Below are 15,880 nucleotides of genomic sequence, written 5' to 3'. Positions count from 1 at the left end.
TTTTTTTTTTTTTTTTGTTTGGGTTTTGTGTCTATGCAGTGTGCTGGTTACTGTTTACGTCGCTCCCCCCTCTCCCCTACCCTCCCCGGCATGTATAACATATACACACGTGCACAGTCTATATCTGTGCGCGTGCGTCTTTGCTTGGCACACCCACCCCCGGATGTCCCACACACAGAAAGGAAGACGGTGAAAAAAAAAAAACAAACTTATAACGACATAGTTATATGTACTGTTTTTTCTTCTTCTTCTCCTTTACCGCGCGCATGCGCGTGCTTGTGTGGGTCCGCGTGCTTGTGTGTGTGTGTGTGTGTGGTTTGAGCAAAAGAGCAAAAATAGAGCGAACACAAAAAGTGGGGGTTCTTGTTATTTTTGTTCTTATTTTTTCTCTTCTTGCGGCTCATGCTGGCGTGACTGCGAGCCGGGGAGAAGTCATAATACGGGGCGCATTTGTGCCATCGCGTATGTATGCGAATTTCCGCCTGTGTGTGTGTGTGTCAGCCCATGTGATCACGTGCCGTGTTTGTGTCTACCTGAACACATGGGGTGACAGAGAGAGACGCATATATATATATATATATAGGTGCATACGGAGCGCACTGCATTTTGTCTTTGGCAAAGGCTGCGTGGAAAATCGACATTCTTACAACGTCTAAACGATTATATATGTATATATATATATACATATATATATGCATGTGTTTGTTTCTGGAGGTGTTGTTAAACTTCCACTTCTCCCCCCCCCTCTCCCCCTCTCCCTCCCCCCCCCCTTTTTTTTTATCTCGAACTGAAGTTTTTTGCATCTGTCAGAGTATAGCGGTTTTTTTTTTTCATGTTTGGTGCATCTCCGCGTATACTACGTAAGTTCGGATGCGTATATATCTGCGTCCTGTTTCTTTTGTTTTTGTTTCTTTCGGTTTTGCCCGCTCTTTTTTTTTTTTCATTGTTTTTTTTTCTTTTTGAACTGTTTGTTGCGGGAGATGGGTAAATAGAGTGTATCAGTACACACACACACACAGAAAGAGAGAGAGAGGAAGGGGTGAGTGGGGGAAACCTCGCAATGAGCAACAATAATAAGGGCAAGACGAGCGACCGGTCGCAAGTGCGGCCCATCATATCGTTTAGCAGCAGCTGCGGCGCCACCTCGCGTGCAAAAGAGGTAGGCATGGTGGGGGAAGACGACAGTCGTGGGATGCAGAAAGACGAGTGCGATGAGTTTGTTGGTGCGCTTGCAGTCTTTGAGCGTGAGGTCCGGGGTTTGGCAAAGAAGCTGGCGGACGAGCGACACCTGCGGGAGAAGGCGTTGCCAACTGAGCTCCAAGCCACACATTGTGCTTCGACAGAAGAGGAAGGAGGAGAGGAGGAAAGGAGCTTCAGTGCAACGGCAGCCTTGGCAGGAGTGACGGCGACAAGGGCAAGCACAACCAGATCTTTAGCTTCCGTCACGGGGAACAGGTTTCATCGTCCGCCAATTCCATCGGCTACGGCGTTCGCAGCAGCGAATGACGTGAAGGACAAAAGGAAGACGACAATTCCCACGTGTGACACTTCCTGCGTGCAGACTGTGGCGTTGAATGTGTGGGCTACACTCGGATTCTTTGCGCTACCTCCATTTGAGGTCGAACTGCCGGTGGGCGTGTCATCCGCGCCGGTGGAGCACACCGCCAAAGCGGAGGAGAAGGAGGAGGAAGAAGAAGATAGCATCTTTGCTTTCGTAGAGGCCCTTGCAGGGTACTACCAGCGCAAACTAGCGATGACGGCTGCGTCGGGGAAAATAGAGGCGCTGTTGAGCGACGAAATGCTCTGCAATGGGCTTTGGCTAGTGGTGTTCAACGCGTTGTTTTACTGCGTCACAGCCCCAGGCACCGACTTCCAATTTGACGCGCGAGATTTGGAATGCCTTTTCGTCGCCACGGAGGATCTTGACGACGTGTTGTGTGCCTCCTCCTCCTCACTATCGTCCTCCCCTGAGCTGGAAGAGGACAGCGCGGGGAGTGGGAGACAGGAGGGAAAAGGCACCGGCTGCAAACGTGTGCCTACAAGGCTGCAGTGGGAAGTGCGGATGGCTGCAAAAGAAGGTGCCAGGCGTCGACCCCAGCAACAACAAGAAGCAGGATCTGCCTTTATTCCCCGACACCGCTTGACTCCTGCCGCCCTAAGAGGATCTCGCCGCCATGCTGAGCCAGACGCGGGGATGAACGAACGAGGAGGATCTCCACTTTTATCTTCAAACCCCGCCACGGTCTCGGCAGAACCTGCAACAAAGCGTGCAGAGTTAATTGAGCGACTTCGACACCGTTCAATCCCGTTTGGTGGTCGACTTGCGGTGCCCCCCTCTATTATGTTGTGGTACTTCGTGGTTCATACATTTGCCCAGCTGGGATACAGACGAGATGCCTTTTACGTGCAGACCCCTTTACGTAGCTCTATTCACGAGTTACTGCTGGCGCTGCTATGGCTCACGAAGGAGAACCAACTCGTGGCAGTGGCCGAATACGTACAGTTGCAGCGTACGTACGCCTTTTTGCTGCAACAGGGGGGTCCTGTCACTCATGATGGTAATTGTCACCCACAGTACGATGACCGCAACCCAAGGGATGATGCTGTCAGGGCAGGAGTGGGAAGGGAATACACTTCTTCAGCAACGCCACATGACCCTGTCGGGGAAGCACTACTGCGTTGCTTTCCCGCGGCTGTTCCGTGGCCACCCGCATCGTTTGTAGAGGAGGAGAGCATTGCTTACCGCTTGGAGCAAATACGGCGAATTCTTCCCGCCGCGTTGGATGAACGGGACGCGCTGAGGATGCATTTTCCGGAGCTGACGCGTCGGCTACTCTCCATGCAGCGTCTTATTACGCTTTCCGTGAATCGCATTGAGCGTGCCCTGCATCAGCGGACGGAGCAAACCGTTTCTTTGGGGTTACACTCCGCCCTCGACGCTCAGTTGTGTCACCCCGCACACCACGGCGCTTACCGTCAGCTGTGCGCTGGGCTGCAGCACCTGTGTGGGATGGAAGCACGTGTGCGAGAAACCACACAGCAGCTTTCACAGTTAGGCTCACTGGTGGCGCGCGCCGTGCGACTAGAGATGTCGTCGGTGCAGCAGCAGCGACTTGAGGCAGAGGTTGTAAAGGCACTCGAGGACGACGAGCTGACATGGCTGCGGCAACCGCTGGGCGAGGAGGGGAAGCATGAGGGCTCTGCGCGGTGGAATTTGAACGAGACCTTCATTCGTTTTCGTGCGACGGGGGTACGGGAGCAACTCACGGATTTGTGGGCCTCATTGCGTCGCAGGGCTCACGTGGGAGGGCGACGGGGGGATGGTCCTCACGGAACACGCAACTGCGTCGCTGAAAGCGCAGAGTTGCAGGCACAGCTGGAGGAGAAGGTGCGAGAAAACATGAGGGGCCGTTACTCGTTGGACGCCGCACTGAAAGCGGAATTGCGGAGGTGGCAAATGTGTGGCGCAGACGCTACACGACATGATGTTGCTGCCGCCGCGGTGGGCAACCATGGGGAAGAGGGCTTTGAGTCAAAAAATGGGGCTGAAGGTGAAAATCTTCTTTTTGCTGCGCCGGAATTACGGGGTGGAAGTGGCAGGGCACATTTGTCGGCGACTAAGCGACTGAAGAAGTTGAAGCTGCCGTTTGTGACGTTTGATCTTGTAACAAGTCACATTTCCTCGCACCGTCCACAGGCCACCGCGGTGGGGGAACCCGCGGCGAACGCGACAACGTCGGCGCGGTTGGAGATGGAACGGCTGCACGAGGCTTTCCTTGCGCTGGCTCAGCAGGAAGAGTACCTGGCGAAGCGGGTGGAGGAGCAACGGCTGGGAAAAGAGGCGGGGGAGCTGCTTCGTGAGCACGGGCTGCGGGTTGTGCCGCGGAGGCGGGCATAAACTCCGATGGGCTCCACCATCATGACCTCCAAAAAGATGCATACACCCTACTTACGTGCTATTTGACGCACCAGTGACCTCAGCATGAGCATCAGCAAGCCGCTTATTTCTTCTTTTTTTTTCTTGCGTGTGTGTGTGTGTCGTTTTTTTTTTTTGTTGGGGGCTTGCGAGGAGTGTGAACCGCGCCCTACAGGTGTGTGTGTGTGTGTGTTCTAAGAACGCCCTATCAGCACCTCTTCCTGTCCTCTGTCTCGCACTGTAAAAGATGACGCAGAGAGAAGATGCAGGCATCCCACCAACCCGACTGTCTCTAACGCGTCGTGCAGGCGGCGGAATGAAGTGAAGGCGTCTTCAAACATCATCACCCCTGTCAGCATGTTAATCTTGAGGGATAATGCTGAGGAGGCGCCTCGGACTCTCTTGCATTCAGTGGCTGCGGCGAGTTTACTGTGTACTATTTGCGGAAGCTAAAGTATATGGTTTTTTGTTTTTGTTTTTGCCCCTTGCATCTTCCCTTAGGGGACGCTAAGGATTAGTTTATTCTCTTTCTTCCTTACACTACCTCGGTTGTGTGGGCTGGTGGTGGTGAGGTGGCAGGAGAGGGAGGGACGTTGTCGTGACACTAGCTTTCCTTCTTGCCACATCCTTCATGTTGCCGGGGCACAAAGTGATTCTCCTCGGCGAGGGACGCGTGGGAAAGACGTCGTTGGTGTCACGCTTTGTGCAGGACACATTTGATGAGAACCAGAGCAGCACCATCCAGGCAAGCATGCACATGAGTGCTGACGTGCCGTTGCTAGACGGCAGCGGTGCCACAGTGAACCTCAATGTGTGGGACACAGCGGGGCAGGAACGGTTTCACGCACTCGGTCCCATTTACTACCGCAACGCCGACGGGGCGCTGCTGGTGTACGATATCACGGACGCTGACACCCTCGAGAAGGTGCGGTTGTGGATTCGAGAGCTTCGGGCTGTCGTGGGGAGCCGCATTCAGCTCGTCATCTGCGGCAACAAGTCGGATCTAGAGGAGGACCGCGACATTGCCAGGGAGACGGCGGTGGCGTTTGCGAAGGCGCAGGGTGCCTTGCACTTTGACACGAGTGCGAAAACCGGCGATAATGTGGCGGAGGCGTTTCAGGCTTTAGCGACGGCAATAGCGACGGCGTCTGGAGGGCGTGGCAGTGGCAGTGGTGCCACGAGCGCAGGGACTGCGAATAACCCCGGCAGCGTGACGGCAGCAGCAGACCGCCGTAGGCGACGTGGCCTTCTTCGAATTGAGGAGTTGCAGGACGAGCCGGTGGACAGCAGAGGCCAGGCTCCCACAGCGGGGAGGGGCGACGCCAATGCTTCGCCGGTGGTGCGTGGGGCCGCCGTCGCCCTTGCCAGTGCGGACTACACTTACACCGACACCCGCAGGGCGCGGGAGCAGGGGCCTGCGACGGTGAGTTTGCGTGCGGCGACAGCCCCCATCACGGGGCAACCGTCTGGGTCGGGCGGGACGCGGGGCTGCTGCACCTGAGCGAAGAGAGCAGGGAAAAGGGAGAGCGAAGGAGCCAAGCGGGAAACGGTTTCTGCTTTCCTCTTTGCCTGCAAAACCCGTAGTCCGTTGACGCGCCACAAGCAATTCCCCCCTCCCTCCCCTTCCCTCTTTTTTTTTTTTGCCTCATCACCCGTTTGCCCCTGTGGGGAGGGAACTTCAAAAAAGAAAAAAAAATAATCTTCTTCTCCTCACTCTCTTTTTTTTGTTTGTTTTTACTCAAAAGCAACGCAGCGCACGTGAAGAGAGACCCAAACAAACAAACGCACAAGCAGCAGTAGCAGCGGTGGCAAAAATACACCAGCAGAAGACAACAAAAAGGAAAAACAAATAACCAAAAAAAAACACCCTCGCTTTTCTCCTCCCTACCCCTCTTGCAGGAAGAAATAAAGTCTACAAAAACAGAAACAACCAAAACACACACGCACAAACCCAAGACGAGTGACGCGGGCGGGCGACATATTGGACGAGCAACGACAAACGGGCAGGTACGTGGGCAGGCGCACGCACAACTGCGTCACAGCATAGGGGAGGGTCAAGTTGACCACGTTTGGTTGCAGCCCGCTCCCTCACTCAGCATCTTCCTATTACTGGCTGGAGATATACACACGCACATATCTCTCTTACTCCCTTTTTCTCCCTTCCCAACCGTTGATCAGTAGTAAAGGTGTATTTCTCACACGTACTGGTCGGCATCCACTCCCTTGCCAAGCAGGAGATAAAGGAACAAAGGAGGTACGACTATAGCAGCAGTAAAAGCGAACAAGCCAACAAGTGAAATAAAGAAGAAAATAATAAAATACAAAAAAAAAACGAAAAAATAAAAAGAAACGAGTGAAGGTCAGAACGGTTGTGCCTCTCTCTTTGTCACTGACAGATAGGGTGACACAGCAGCTATAACCAGATTGAAGAACACAGGCAGAACCGAGGAAGAAATAAGAACAAAGCAGGCATACATTTGGGTTTAATATATATTCCCAACACGTTATAGAACGATGTTGTACGAACACACCACCGACATCAGCAGCTCTCGTGGGGCCGCCGTCCGCTACCTAGTTGCAGCAGCCACGAAGAACACCTTGCAAACGACCCTCCAGACGTTAGAAAAAATAGCCACGCAGTCGGTTGAACTGCACCGTTTTATTGTCATGGCGGCAGTTTCAGCGATGTGGAAATCACCGCAGAACGAGGATAAGTGCATCCTGGCTTCCAAGATTGTGTGTGCGGCACTGGAAAAGAGCAACGCTCTCACATTGGTTGGGACCGCCGTTGAGGAGTCACCGACGTTAGTGACGACGGAAATGCTTACAAATCTCATGGTAAAGGATCTGAAACTCTCACCTGTTCAGCAGCTGCAGTTTTCCATGGGACTTTCTCTTGGCGGCACCAAGGGCAAAGAGGCGGCAACGGGGTTTCTGAACTCGTTTAGTGTTTCCCAAGCCATATTGAAGGATGACAACGGTAGCATGTGGGCCTTGGGCATTCTGGCACGTCAGGCTGGTAACGTGGAGTCTCTCGGTAAACAATTAACCAGTGCATTTACCAGTGTGACGTCGTTCTCGACTAATGGCGTCGCCGACACGCACGTTAGTCTGTCCAAAACCATACAAGAGCTTGGAACCGCGTGTGTGGCGACGCAGGCTGATTGTCGGGAGTTACTTAGCTTCTTTCCACATCCCTTCACGGAGAGTGACGTGGCGGAGGTGCTAGGCTTCTTTGCCTCGCAGGGAAGTGCGCCGTCTGACATCAACACCTACAATGCCCTGATGTCTTTGGCCGGGAGGGAGCCCACGAAGACACAGCACAGCGCCACCATTTCACCTATTCCTCTGCTTGAGCTCTTGCAGGAACGGAGTTCGACCAAGATGGATTGGGACACCATCCTCCGCCTGCTGGATAAACCTGGTGAGGAGGCCTTCAAACAAAAGCACGTTGCCATCGTCTTTGACGCATACTACAAATTTAAAGGAACTGAGACACCAGGCACGTATCCGCCGGTGACAATATTTCTCGGTCGTTGGAGCAACGTTGGGCGCCAACGCAGCGCCCTTGAATACATCTTGAAACATCCCGAGAAGGTCTCGCTGCAATGCTTGTCACGGGACCAGATGGCACCGGCAGAGTTTTTAGAAGCCGCTTCCGCAGCACAAGCGGCAGCTTCTCCAGCGGCAACAACGGGCACAACGCGTTTGGCCGAAAGCGACTTATGGCGCTTTTTTCCCGTGGTAGAAGCTGCCGTGCATGTCGCTAGCCGTGACCGCAAATTTGACATGGAAACTCTTCGCCCCGCTGCAGAGAGGCACCCTTTGCTCCTGTTTTCCATTTTACTCTTTGGCACATTTCCGGGAACGGTGAAAAACTTCAGTACGGCGAAGTTGATACTCAAGGAGCGTTGGCTTGCCCTGGACCGTGTCGCAGCTGTCGTCTTGCCAGAGTCGGAGAAGCGTGGGCGCCTTGATACCGTCGTCATGGTCTTGTCAGAGCTGACCATGGTGGACCCAAGTTGTACGATTGAGGTGATGGAGACGGTGCTGAGGTCTAAGACGGCTGTCAAGGCATTCCTCGCAAGCGGCGGTAACCCACGACTCGTTACGGCCATTGCAATGTGTGTGGACGATGTTGCCGAGCCCGGCGACACGTGGATCAGCAAAGCACTTGAAGGGAAGCTGCACTTTCGTGCTAACGCCGCCGAAAATCGGTTTGCTGTGGCCATGTCTATTGTTGAGGTGGCAGAGCAGCTAATCATCAAGCAAAAATATGTGCCCAACGCGACAGCGGCGCTTAACATTTTCCTAGCCTCGTCATTGAAGGATGTGCTACGTGATGTGGCAGAACAGGCACGTGCCTTGTTGGCTTCCTCGGACTCACTTTTTCCCTCGGACGTTGAAAATGATGCAAATGAGTTTTACAGGCGCATGTACGCCATGGGAGATCCTACAATTGCTGCCTCGCTTGCATTTATTGAACAGCTACGGAAAAGCTCCAAGGCCCGCGATAAGCAGTTGTACGCCTGTATTTTGAGCATCATGTTCGAGGAACACGGTGCGATTGGTTGCTATCCACACAAGGAACTGCAGATGTTTGCCGTGCTGTACGGGCAAATGATTGCACGGGAACTGCTGCCACACAACCAGCAGCAACATGCGTGGGGTCTGTTGCTTCCCACCATTGTCAAGCCCAAGGACCACATGGTGGAGGAGTGCGGTATCATCTCCCTGGAGCAGATCAAACCACGGTTGGCGGAATGGCCGCAGTATGGGCGTGCGCTGCGCCACGTGAAGGATCTTGATATTAAAATTCCAGGCATTATGGCAGCTATCAACCGCGGCATTAAGGCAGAGGAAGCCGCTCGCCAGCAGCAGAATCGGCAGCCGCCGCCGCCCGAGAAACCAGTGACGAAGGAGGCGGAGTCACTGCTCTTGGATCCGGCTGTGCTTGCGGTTAGCACCGAGCGCCGTGATGCGATAGCAGCAGCGGCAGATCAGCATAAGGAACGCTCCGCCGCAGCGACCTTGCACCAGCACGATATTGGAACGCTGCTGTCGTCCAGGAACATCACCGCCCCCCCGCGCGTCATTCAGGAGCAGATAAACTTCCTTATTGGTAACACAGACAAGCACAATATTGAGCACAACGCCAGTGAGCTTGCCAAGCAGTTGCGTCCAGAGTATTATGAATACTTTGCGGAGTACCTTGTGATCAAGCGGGCGGCGCTTGAGCCAAACTACCACAACATCTACCTGGAACTTCTGGATAAACTGCAGTCAAAGCCGCTGGAGAAGGCGATACGCAACGCGACAGTTGCGTCCATCAAGCGACTGCTAAACTCCGACAAGATCCGCGCAGACCCTGGTGAGCGCAGCCTATTGAAAAATCTCGGTTTTTGGCTGGGACATCTGACGCTTGCGAAGAACATTCCTATCACGGTGCAAGACCTTTGCTTTAAAGACCTGATCTTTATGGGTTTGCGAGAGGGGAAACTCATGGCGGTGGTGTCATGCGTCTCACGTGTGTTGCACCACTGCATGAGCTCGCACTTCTTTTGTCCGCCTAATCCGTGGACGATGCGGCTGCTGTGTCTGCTGTGGGAAATGTACAACCTGAAGCACCTGCGTGTGACACTGCGGTTTGAGGTGGAGGTGCTGTGCAAGCACATGAATGTGACACTGAAGGATATTGAGCGGTACTACACGCTCCACCCCATCAGCCCCACCGCGCAGCTGTGCCTGTCGGACGTGTACAAGGAGATTAACTTTAACCAGAGCGGCGACTTCCGCGTGGATGAAAAGGACGTCCAGGAATCCTCCCCACTGATGGCGTCGCAACAGAAGCCGCAGCAACAGCAACAGCAACAGCAACAACCGCATGCAGTTCAACATGTGCCGCAAGAGCAGCAGCAGCAACAACAGCAGCAGCAGCCGCGCCAGACTCGCCAGCTGCAAGCCAGTGCAGAGCCGTTCAAGCCAAAGGATACCATGCCGGTTGCAAGCGCCATGCCTAGTGGGGATAGTGTCGTACCGAGCCATCCAGCGATTCACATTACGCCAGAGAGTGTGCGGATAAGTGACGAAGATGTGAGCTTTTTTGCAATTTGCCTGGACGCGTACAGGACGTCGCTTGTTCGCACGCTTGAAAAAGTTGTGCAAGATGCAAAAGTGCCGCTGCAGCGTATAGTGGTGGTCGCCACGGTGACGGCGTGCAGTATAGTGACGAAGGACTTTCTGCTTGACCAGGACATGGGAGGCATGCTGCGCGCAGGTCAGTCAATGGCGCGTTCGTTGGCGGCAAACTTGTGCACCGTCACCGTTCGTGATATCATGATCGAGCCGTTTAACAAACACGTCGCCGTGCTTGCGGAGCACTTTATCGACGCCAGTGTTCCCAACGCGGCGGAGCGACGCGATCGACTCCGCACTAGAGTGCGGGAAAACAACATGGAGTTGTGTGTCCGCGTGTTGGAGTACCAGGCAGCGGAGGAGGCTGAAAGGCGGGTCCACGACAAGCTGATGCAGACGGTGAGGGAAAAGCTGGAGGCCATTAATGCTCATGAATTTCCACGCATCCCCAACGAGTACTACGCAGTGCAGGACGTCTTAATGCAGATGGGTGAGGTGCTGCGGCCCCCACGCAATGTCCCACCCCTGCAGCGCGCGGTGTATGAAGAGTATAGAAACAACGTTCCCATCGTAGGGCTTTTGGCAACGTACCTGAGCACCATTGAGGAGGGCACCGTGGCGCACTACTCAAAGGATAACTGCAAAACCCTTTCACTCACAAGCCCTGAGTTTAGGAACAAATTTTTGGAGGACAACCAAGACACCATACGGGCGCGTGTGATTAACTTATCTAACATGATTACGAGTGGCACGGCCTTTTACTGTGTTGGTCATCTGCTTAGCAAGCTGTTGGCACTCTCGGATGCGATGAAGCAGATGGAGGCCAACGCGGCCAGCATGGATCCTAGCACCATTCGCCAGAGAAAAGTCTGTGAGTTTTTTAACGAGGTCTACCTCTTTGTTCTGCAGACCTGCTTTGAGCGCGGCAAGGAACCCGTGCGAGAGGAACTGACACGGTTGTTTTTGCAAGACGAACGACGCTGGCGCGACGCCGACCTCGTCACCAATCTGCTGCGCATCAAGGTCATCAACGTGGCGAGGCTCGATGAGGCCCTCTCGAAGGCAATTGAGGACACTCCGATGTCAGGACCTGCAGTAGCCTTTGCTGGGAGCATTATCAGGAAGGCACTCATTACAGAGAAACTTGTCGTCCCGAAAAACATGAAAGACACACTGGCCCAACTAGAGAAGGTGGCCCACCCGCCACGGGCGGTGGCGGACAAGCAGCAGCAACAACCCCACCCGCAGCTGCAACACCCACATCAACAACAACAACAGCAGCAGCAGCAGCGGCAACTCCCGGAAGGCGCTCCTGCTACCGCTGCTGCGGCAGCAGGAGGCCAGCCCCCCCCCTGTTATTAATCTATATCCGTTGCTTTCTTCCTTGGTGCCGGCGCACGTCCGGCGGCTGGTTGTGTTGTCACAAATTCAGTATGACCCGGAGGAGCTGGAGAAGGTTCGTCGTTTGTTTGATGAATGGATGGATATCAATGGTCAACGAACGCACGGGACGTCGTCTGAGATCTCCACTTCCGCCACGACCTCGTCGTCGGGGACGACCTCAAGCAGCAAGAACCCACCACAGTACGAGTACATTTTGACCCTTCGTAGGCAGGGCCAGCTGGAAGCCCACCAGCTTGGGACCTTCTTGAGCCTCTCCATTCGCTTCTGCGTGGAGCACTACGCCACGAAAACGTTGGAGTTGGAGCGTGCCAGTCCATCGACGCTGCCTAATGTCTTAACGGCCGAGTGGAAGCCCGGTAACGCCCCCCCGCACCGCTACCCATACGACGGCAGACTCTTTGCAAAAGTAGACGCTTTTTCGGATCTGGCGATGGTGCTACTATACTATTGCTCTTTAAAGAACGATACCCGCCAGCTTCTCTCCCTGCTTCGGCGCATTCTGGATGCCTTTCAGCGCACCCTTATTGACCACCACCAGAACGTGGTGCTGCAGTTGCAGCAGAAGCAGCACCCTCTCTTCGCCAAACCAGAGCTTCCCACCGATACGGCCTACGTGCCTGTGTTCCAGCAACAACCGTATGTGCGTTTTTTCAGTAACCTCTTCGCAACGCTGGTACGCACTGATGCACCAAACCGTGAGACGACAGAGCAAGTCACGCAGGCCTTTGCGGAATTACTGCACCGGTTGTCGCCGATGAAGTATCCCGCATTCGCCTTTGGATGGTTGGAGCTTGTAAGCCACCGCATCTTTTTGAATCGTTGCCTGCGCACCTTGGCGCTGTGGCCGTACTATGTTGCTTTGCTGGTGCAGGGACTGGAGTTCATCGAGTACTTCACCCGTGATGAGACGATTCCGAAGAACGTTCTCGTCTTCTACAAGGCCTTCTTCAAGCTGATGCTAGTTCTTACTCACGACTACTCGCGGTTCCTTATCACCTACCACTACCAGTTTTGTGACGCCATTCCACCGTACTGTGTACAGCTGCTTAACACGGTCTTGTGCTCCTTCCCGTCTGGGGTAAAGCTGCCAGAGTTCTTTCAGCGCGTGCCGGATGATAGCCCTGAGATGCGGAAACCGCTGAGCACGGATAACCAGGTGAAGTGCATTGAGGAGAGCTTCTTGCAGCACGGCTTTGATGGTAGTCAGTTGGCGGAGCAGATACGCAGCGAACGCCCGATAGATGAAGTGTACATGCGGACCGTCGTGGAAAAGCTGCAGTCCCTTAACACGTGGCGGTTGATGAGCGCCGTTGTTCTCCACGTCTGCATCGTGTACCTTGAGGAGAGTGAGCTCATTATCAAGCCCGACTTTGCAGAGTCAAACGCCATGCAATTCTATCGCTACCTTGCTGCCACACTGGACCATAAGCACCGATACCACTTTCTCTGCTCCTGCGCCAACCACCTTCGCTACCCGAACTGTCAGACGAACTTCTTCATGAAGGTTGTTCTGCAGTTGTTCCTCCCGCACCAGTCGATCCGCAACCCGGCAACGCGGCTCTGCATTCAGGAGCAGATTACCCGCGTGGCGGTAGAGAAGACCCTCATCATTCAGCCGCACCCATGGGGTGTGCTCAGCACGTTTATGGAGCTCGATGCGGGGGCCAGAGTACGGCTTCTGGGAGAAGAGTTTTATCAGCTGCACATCGTTCCTAGAGAGCATGTTCCATAAGCTACGCCGCTCTGTTGAGAGCCGAAGCACACAGCAGCAGCAAAGACAACAGCAGCAGGCAACAGTGGCAAAAGTTTGAGTCGGATGCCGTCAGGAGGATATACAGCTGGGAAGAAAACGGTTTAATGCGGTTTACCGCCTCATTGCGACGCAGTTTTACCCTCTACACAGTGGCACTTTTTAGTATGTGTGCTGTGTATGTTTAGATATTGCCTATATGCATGTATCTATGCATTTCTCGTCTTTCTGGTTATGTAGTTGCGTATGAAAATAATAACGTCGACAAGAATCGCAGCAACCCATACGTTTATGCGAAGTAGAGAAAGCAAACAGAGGGGGAGGCAAGCGAAAGTTGCGAGTTGCCACACAAACATTTTAACAGAGACTGCGGCTGGTATCAATAGCGGGGTCCTGTGGCTGCGGGGGGATGAGGACGTGACTGAAGTATAATTTTGAAACAAAAACGAAAAAAGAAATAAAAGGCGTAGAAATAGGCAGTGAGAGGACTGTTTACGAGTTATTACAGCGTTGGGGTGTGTGGGCGAGCGGTGCGGGAGGAGTGACAATAATCGAGGAGAGAGAGAAAGAGAAAGAGAGCGAGCAGAAACGACAACACAAACCCAAAAAAAAAAAAAAGAGAGGAGGATTGGGAGAAGGCAGAGAATGAATACATGGATCGATGTATAAATAAAAATATAAATATCATGGTCATCGAGACGGTCAGCGAGGGCGCAGGTGCCACCAAGGTGCAAATAATACAACGCTCCGGGTCATCATGAAACAAAACGGAAAAGACGAGTTGGGATGCACCATAACAATCAAGAGAAGAACGAAAAGGAAAAATAGAACAAAAAAAAAGAGGAAATAATATCACATTTAAGGAAAGTGTTCTCAGAGATATGAGACACACAGCAACAGGTGCTCCCTGTACACAACTACATTACATTACATTACTGTATCTCTGACGTGCATCGCCTGCCCTCCTTCCCGCGTTCCTCCCCGCTCTCCCTCCCCACCACATACACACACACACAAGGGGAGGATTGCATGTGACATTTCCCCGTGTTTCTATTATTATTATTACTATTACAACGGCTGCGTGTTTGCGTTTTTGGAGGTGAAGGAACTCACCATAGGCGGGAGCGCGGGCGGGATGGTGGGAGGAGTGTTGGAAGGAAGAAGGACGGAAGGACGGAAGGAGGCAAATGTGAGAGGGTGGGGGCTGCGGGGTGTAAACGCATCGGCGTTTTACTATTTAACTAAAATTGCACATTTTTCATTGCATGTTGAGTGGGTCACTGATGCTCCCCGTTAGAGATGGTTGCGTCAGAGAAATATTCCTTTTCTCTTTTCTTTTTTTTTCTTTTAGTTTTATGTTTTTTAAAATATTTTTGTTTGCGTGTGTGTGTTTTTTTTTCTCCTTTGAATTTTATCTCACGAATGTACTCAGCGTTTGTTTTTTTTTTTTTTTTTCCTTTTTCTTCTTCTTTTCTTTCACTTCCTTTGCCGTGCCTTTATCTCACTCAATGTGTCTGTATTTGCTCCACGCCGTGTCTTTCTGCCGCCGCAACCCGCGTTGCAGTTCCGCTCCTTTTCCTTCTCCGTTTTGTTTTTGTTCTTTTTTTTCTCTTGGCGCGGGGGACAACGCCGGGGTGTGTTTTCTCCGCACCGCCGCAGAGCCGTAGGTAAAATCGGAGCGTGCACAAGGCATTCAACAGGAGAGGGAGGGACGAGACACACAACCAAGTAGACAATAACCAGGAGGGCATTAGCGAAAACCGTTACTGTTTGCGTTGCGCGTGTCAACCCACACACATACACACACATATACACACGAGCGTGTGTGCGTCAATCATTTTTTGTTTTGTTTTTCCATCTGGTAACGATCAACGAAAGGCAAATTGCGTAAAAAAAAAAGATAAACGGAGATAAAAAAAAGGAACGTGGGACGTGGACGCGGCGACAGTTGTTGGTGTCAACTTCAGGAACCGCAGAAGGAGAGGATAATGAGCTTAAGGTTGCTTTCAGAGAAGGCGAACACGCAGGCGCTCAAGGCGCTGCTCTGCTGCTACTATGCCCAGCGGCCGGTGGAGTTGACGCTCTCTGGCTCGCACACACTTCCAGCGCTTCATCACCCGGCGTTCAAGAAACCCATTTTCGCCGCGAACGAGATGGCGCGTGTGATTCTGCACTGCACTTGCACAGATGGACTCACGAATGGGAATGACAGCAGGCCCGGCAATGGTGACAGTAACAAGAGCGTTTTGTCGAATGCTTCACTGGAGGAGGAGGCCTGGATGGAGTGGGAGGCGACCACCTTCACGCGGGCGGTGCATTCGTTGTATACCCAGCGCCGGGCGACGCCAGAGGCCATGGCGGTGTTTGAGTACCTTGACAATAAGGTCAGCGCAAACAACTGTAGGGGTCTTTGTATGGTTCCCGCGGAGGGGACGGAGGCAACCCCTTCGTTTCTTATTGATTGCATCATTTGGTGTGCCGTTTTGCCGGCATTGTGCGAAGGTGGTCTGCTGAGTGAACAGGAGCGCGCGCAGGTGCCGTATCTCTTGAAATGGTTTCAGTTGTTTCAGGCGGCAAGAGAAGAGCTTATAGCTGGCGCCTTTGAGGCTCTTGCAGTGCAGGAGTTGGCGGATTTTCTGCGCGCGCCGCGCGTGTACAAGGTATCACCGAGCGTC

General features: G+C 53.2%; 5 protein-coding genes across 5 annotated transcripts in view, besides 14 other annotated features; all 5 read left to right on the top strand.

Moving 5' to 3' along the window:
* Positions 1 to 20: a microsatellite.
* Positions 21 to 277: 257 nt separating this feature from the next.
* Positions 278 to 315: a microsatellite.
* A 248-nt stretch (positions 316 to 563) lies between these two features.
* Positions 564 to 582: a microsatellite.
* A 79-nt stretch (positions 583 to 661) lies between these two features.
* Positions 662 to 694: a microsatellite.
* Positions 695 to 736: 42 nt separating this feature from the next.
* Positions 737 to 770: a sequence feature (G-rich).
* A 122-nt stretch (positions 771 to 892) lies between these two features.
* Positions 893 to 959: a sequence feature (A-rich).
* Positions 960 to 1,060: 101 nt separating this feature from the next.
* Positions 1,061 to 3,898, top strand: TraAM80_07108 (uncharacterized protein; the record flags this gene model as incomplete). The annotated part of the gene is made up of 1 exon (XM_029383918.1): positions 1,061 to 3,898. The coding sequence occupies one exon, from the start codon at positions 1,061 to 1,063 to the stop codon at positions 3,896 to 3,898; it is 2,838 nt and encodes a 945-aa protein (XP_029236334.1).
* A 193-nt stretch (positions 3,899 to 4,091) lies between these two features.
* Positions 4,092 to 4,109: a microsatellite.
* Positions 4,110 to 4,547: 438 nt separating this feature from the next.
* TraAM80_07107 (Rab family, other) lies at positions 4,548 to 5,417 on the top strand (the record flags this gene model as incomplete). The annotated part of the gene is made up of 1 exon (XM_029383917.1): positions 4,548 to 5,417. The coding sequence occupies one exon, from the start codon at positions 4,548 to 4,550 to the stop codon at positions 5,415 to 5,417; it is 870 nt and encodes a 289-aa protein (XP_029236333.1).
* Positions 5,418 to 6,430: 1,013 nt separating this feature from the next.
* On the top strand, positions 6,431 to 11,413 carry TraAM80_07106 (CCR4-NOT transcription complex subunit 1; the record flags this gene model as incomplete). Its single annotated transcript, XM_029383916.1, has 1 exon — positions 6,431 to 11,413. One exon carries the CDS (start codon positions 6,431 to 6,433, stop codon positions 11,411 to 11,413), a length of 4,983 nt encoding a protein of 1,660 aa, XP_029236332.1.
* A 118-nt stretch (positions 11,414 to 11,531) lies between these two features.
* Positions 11,532 to 13,187, top strand: TraAM80_07105 (putative regulator of transcription factor TFIID; the record flags this gene model as incomplete). Its single annotated transcript, XM_029383915.1, has 1 exon — positions 11,532 to 13,187. One exon carries the CDS (start codon positions 11,532 to 11,534, stop codon positions 13,185 to 13,187), a length of 1,656 nt encoding a protein of 551 aa, XP_029236331.1.
* A 19-nt stretch (positions 13,188 to 13,206) lies between these two features.
* Positions 13,207 to 13,252: a microsatellite.
* A 506-nt stretch (positions 13,253 to 13,758) lies between these two features.
* Positions 13,759 to 13,792: a microsatellite.
* A 464-nt stretch (positions 13,793 to 14,256) lies between these two features.
* Positions 14,257 to 14,276: a microsatellite.
* An 81-nt stretch (positions 14,277 to 14,357) lies between these two features.
* Positions 14,358 to 14,387: a microsatellite.
* Positions 14,388 to 14,524: 137 nt separating this feature from the next.
* Positions 14,525 to 14,567: a sequence feature (A-rich).
* A 90-nt stretch (positions 14,568 to 14,657) lies between these two features.
* Positions 14,658 to 14,703: a sequence feature (A-rich).
* Positions 14,704 to 14,992: 289 nt separating this feature from the next.
* Positions 14,993 to 15,022: a microsatellite.
* A 171-nt stretch (positions 15,023 to 15,193) lies between these two features.
* TraAM80_07104 (leucyl-tRNA synthetase) overlaps positions 15,194 to 15,880 on the top strand; it is a gene marked incomplete at both ends in the record, with an annotated part of 741 nt that continues 54 nt past the window's right edge. The window contains one exon of the mRNA XM_029383914.1: positions 15,194 to 15,880. This exon is cut by the window's right edge and continues 54 nt beyond it. Coding sequence (XP_029236330.1) covers positions 15,194 to 15,880 — 687 coding nt within the window.

The sequence above is a fragment of the Trypanosoma rangeli genome (assembly GCF_003719475.1).
Source record: "Trypanosoma rangeli strain AM80 chromosome Unknown Tra_15.4_contig_00282, whole genome shotgun sequence".
NCBI lineage: Eukaryota > Euglenozoa > Kinetoplastea > Trypanosomatida > Trypanosomatidae > Trypanosoma > Trypanosoma rangeli.
This window is presented reverse-complemented; position numbering and strand designations above follow the sequence as displayed.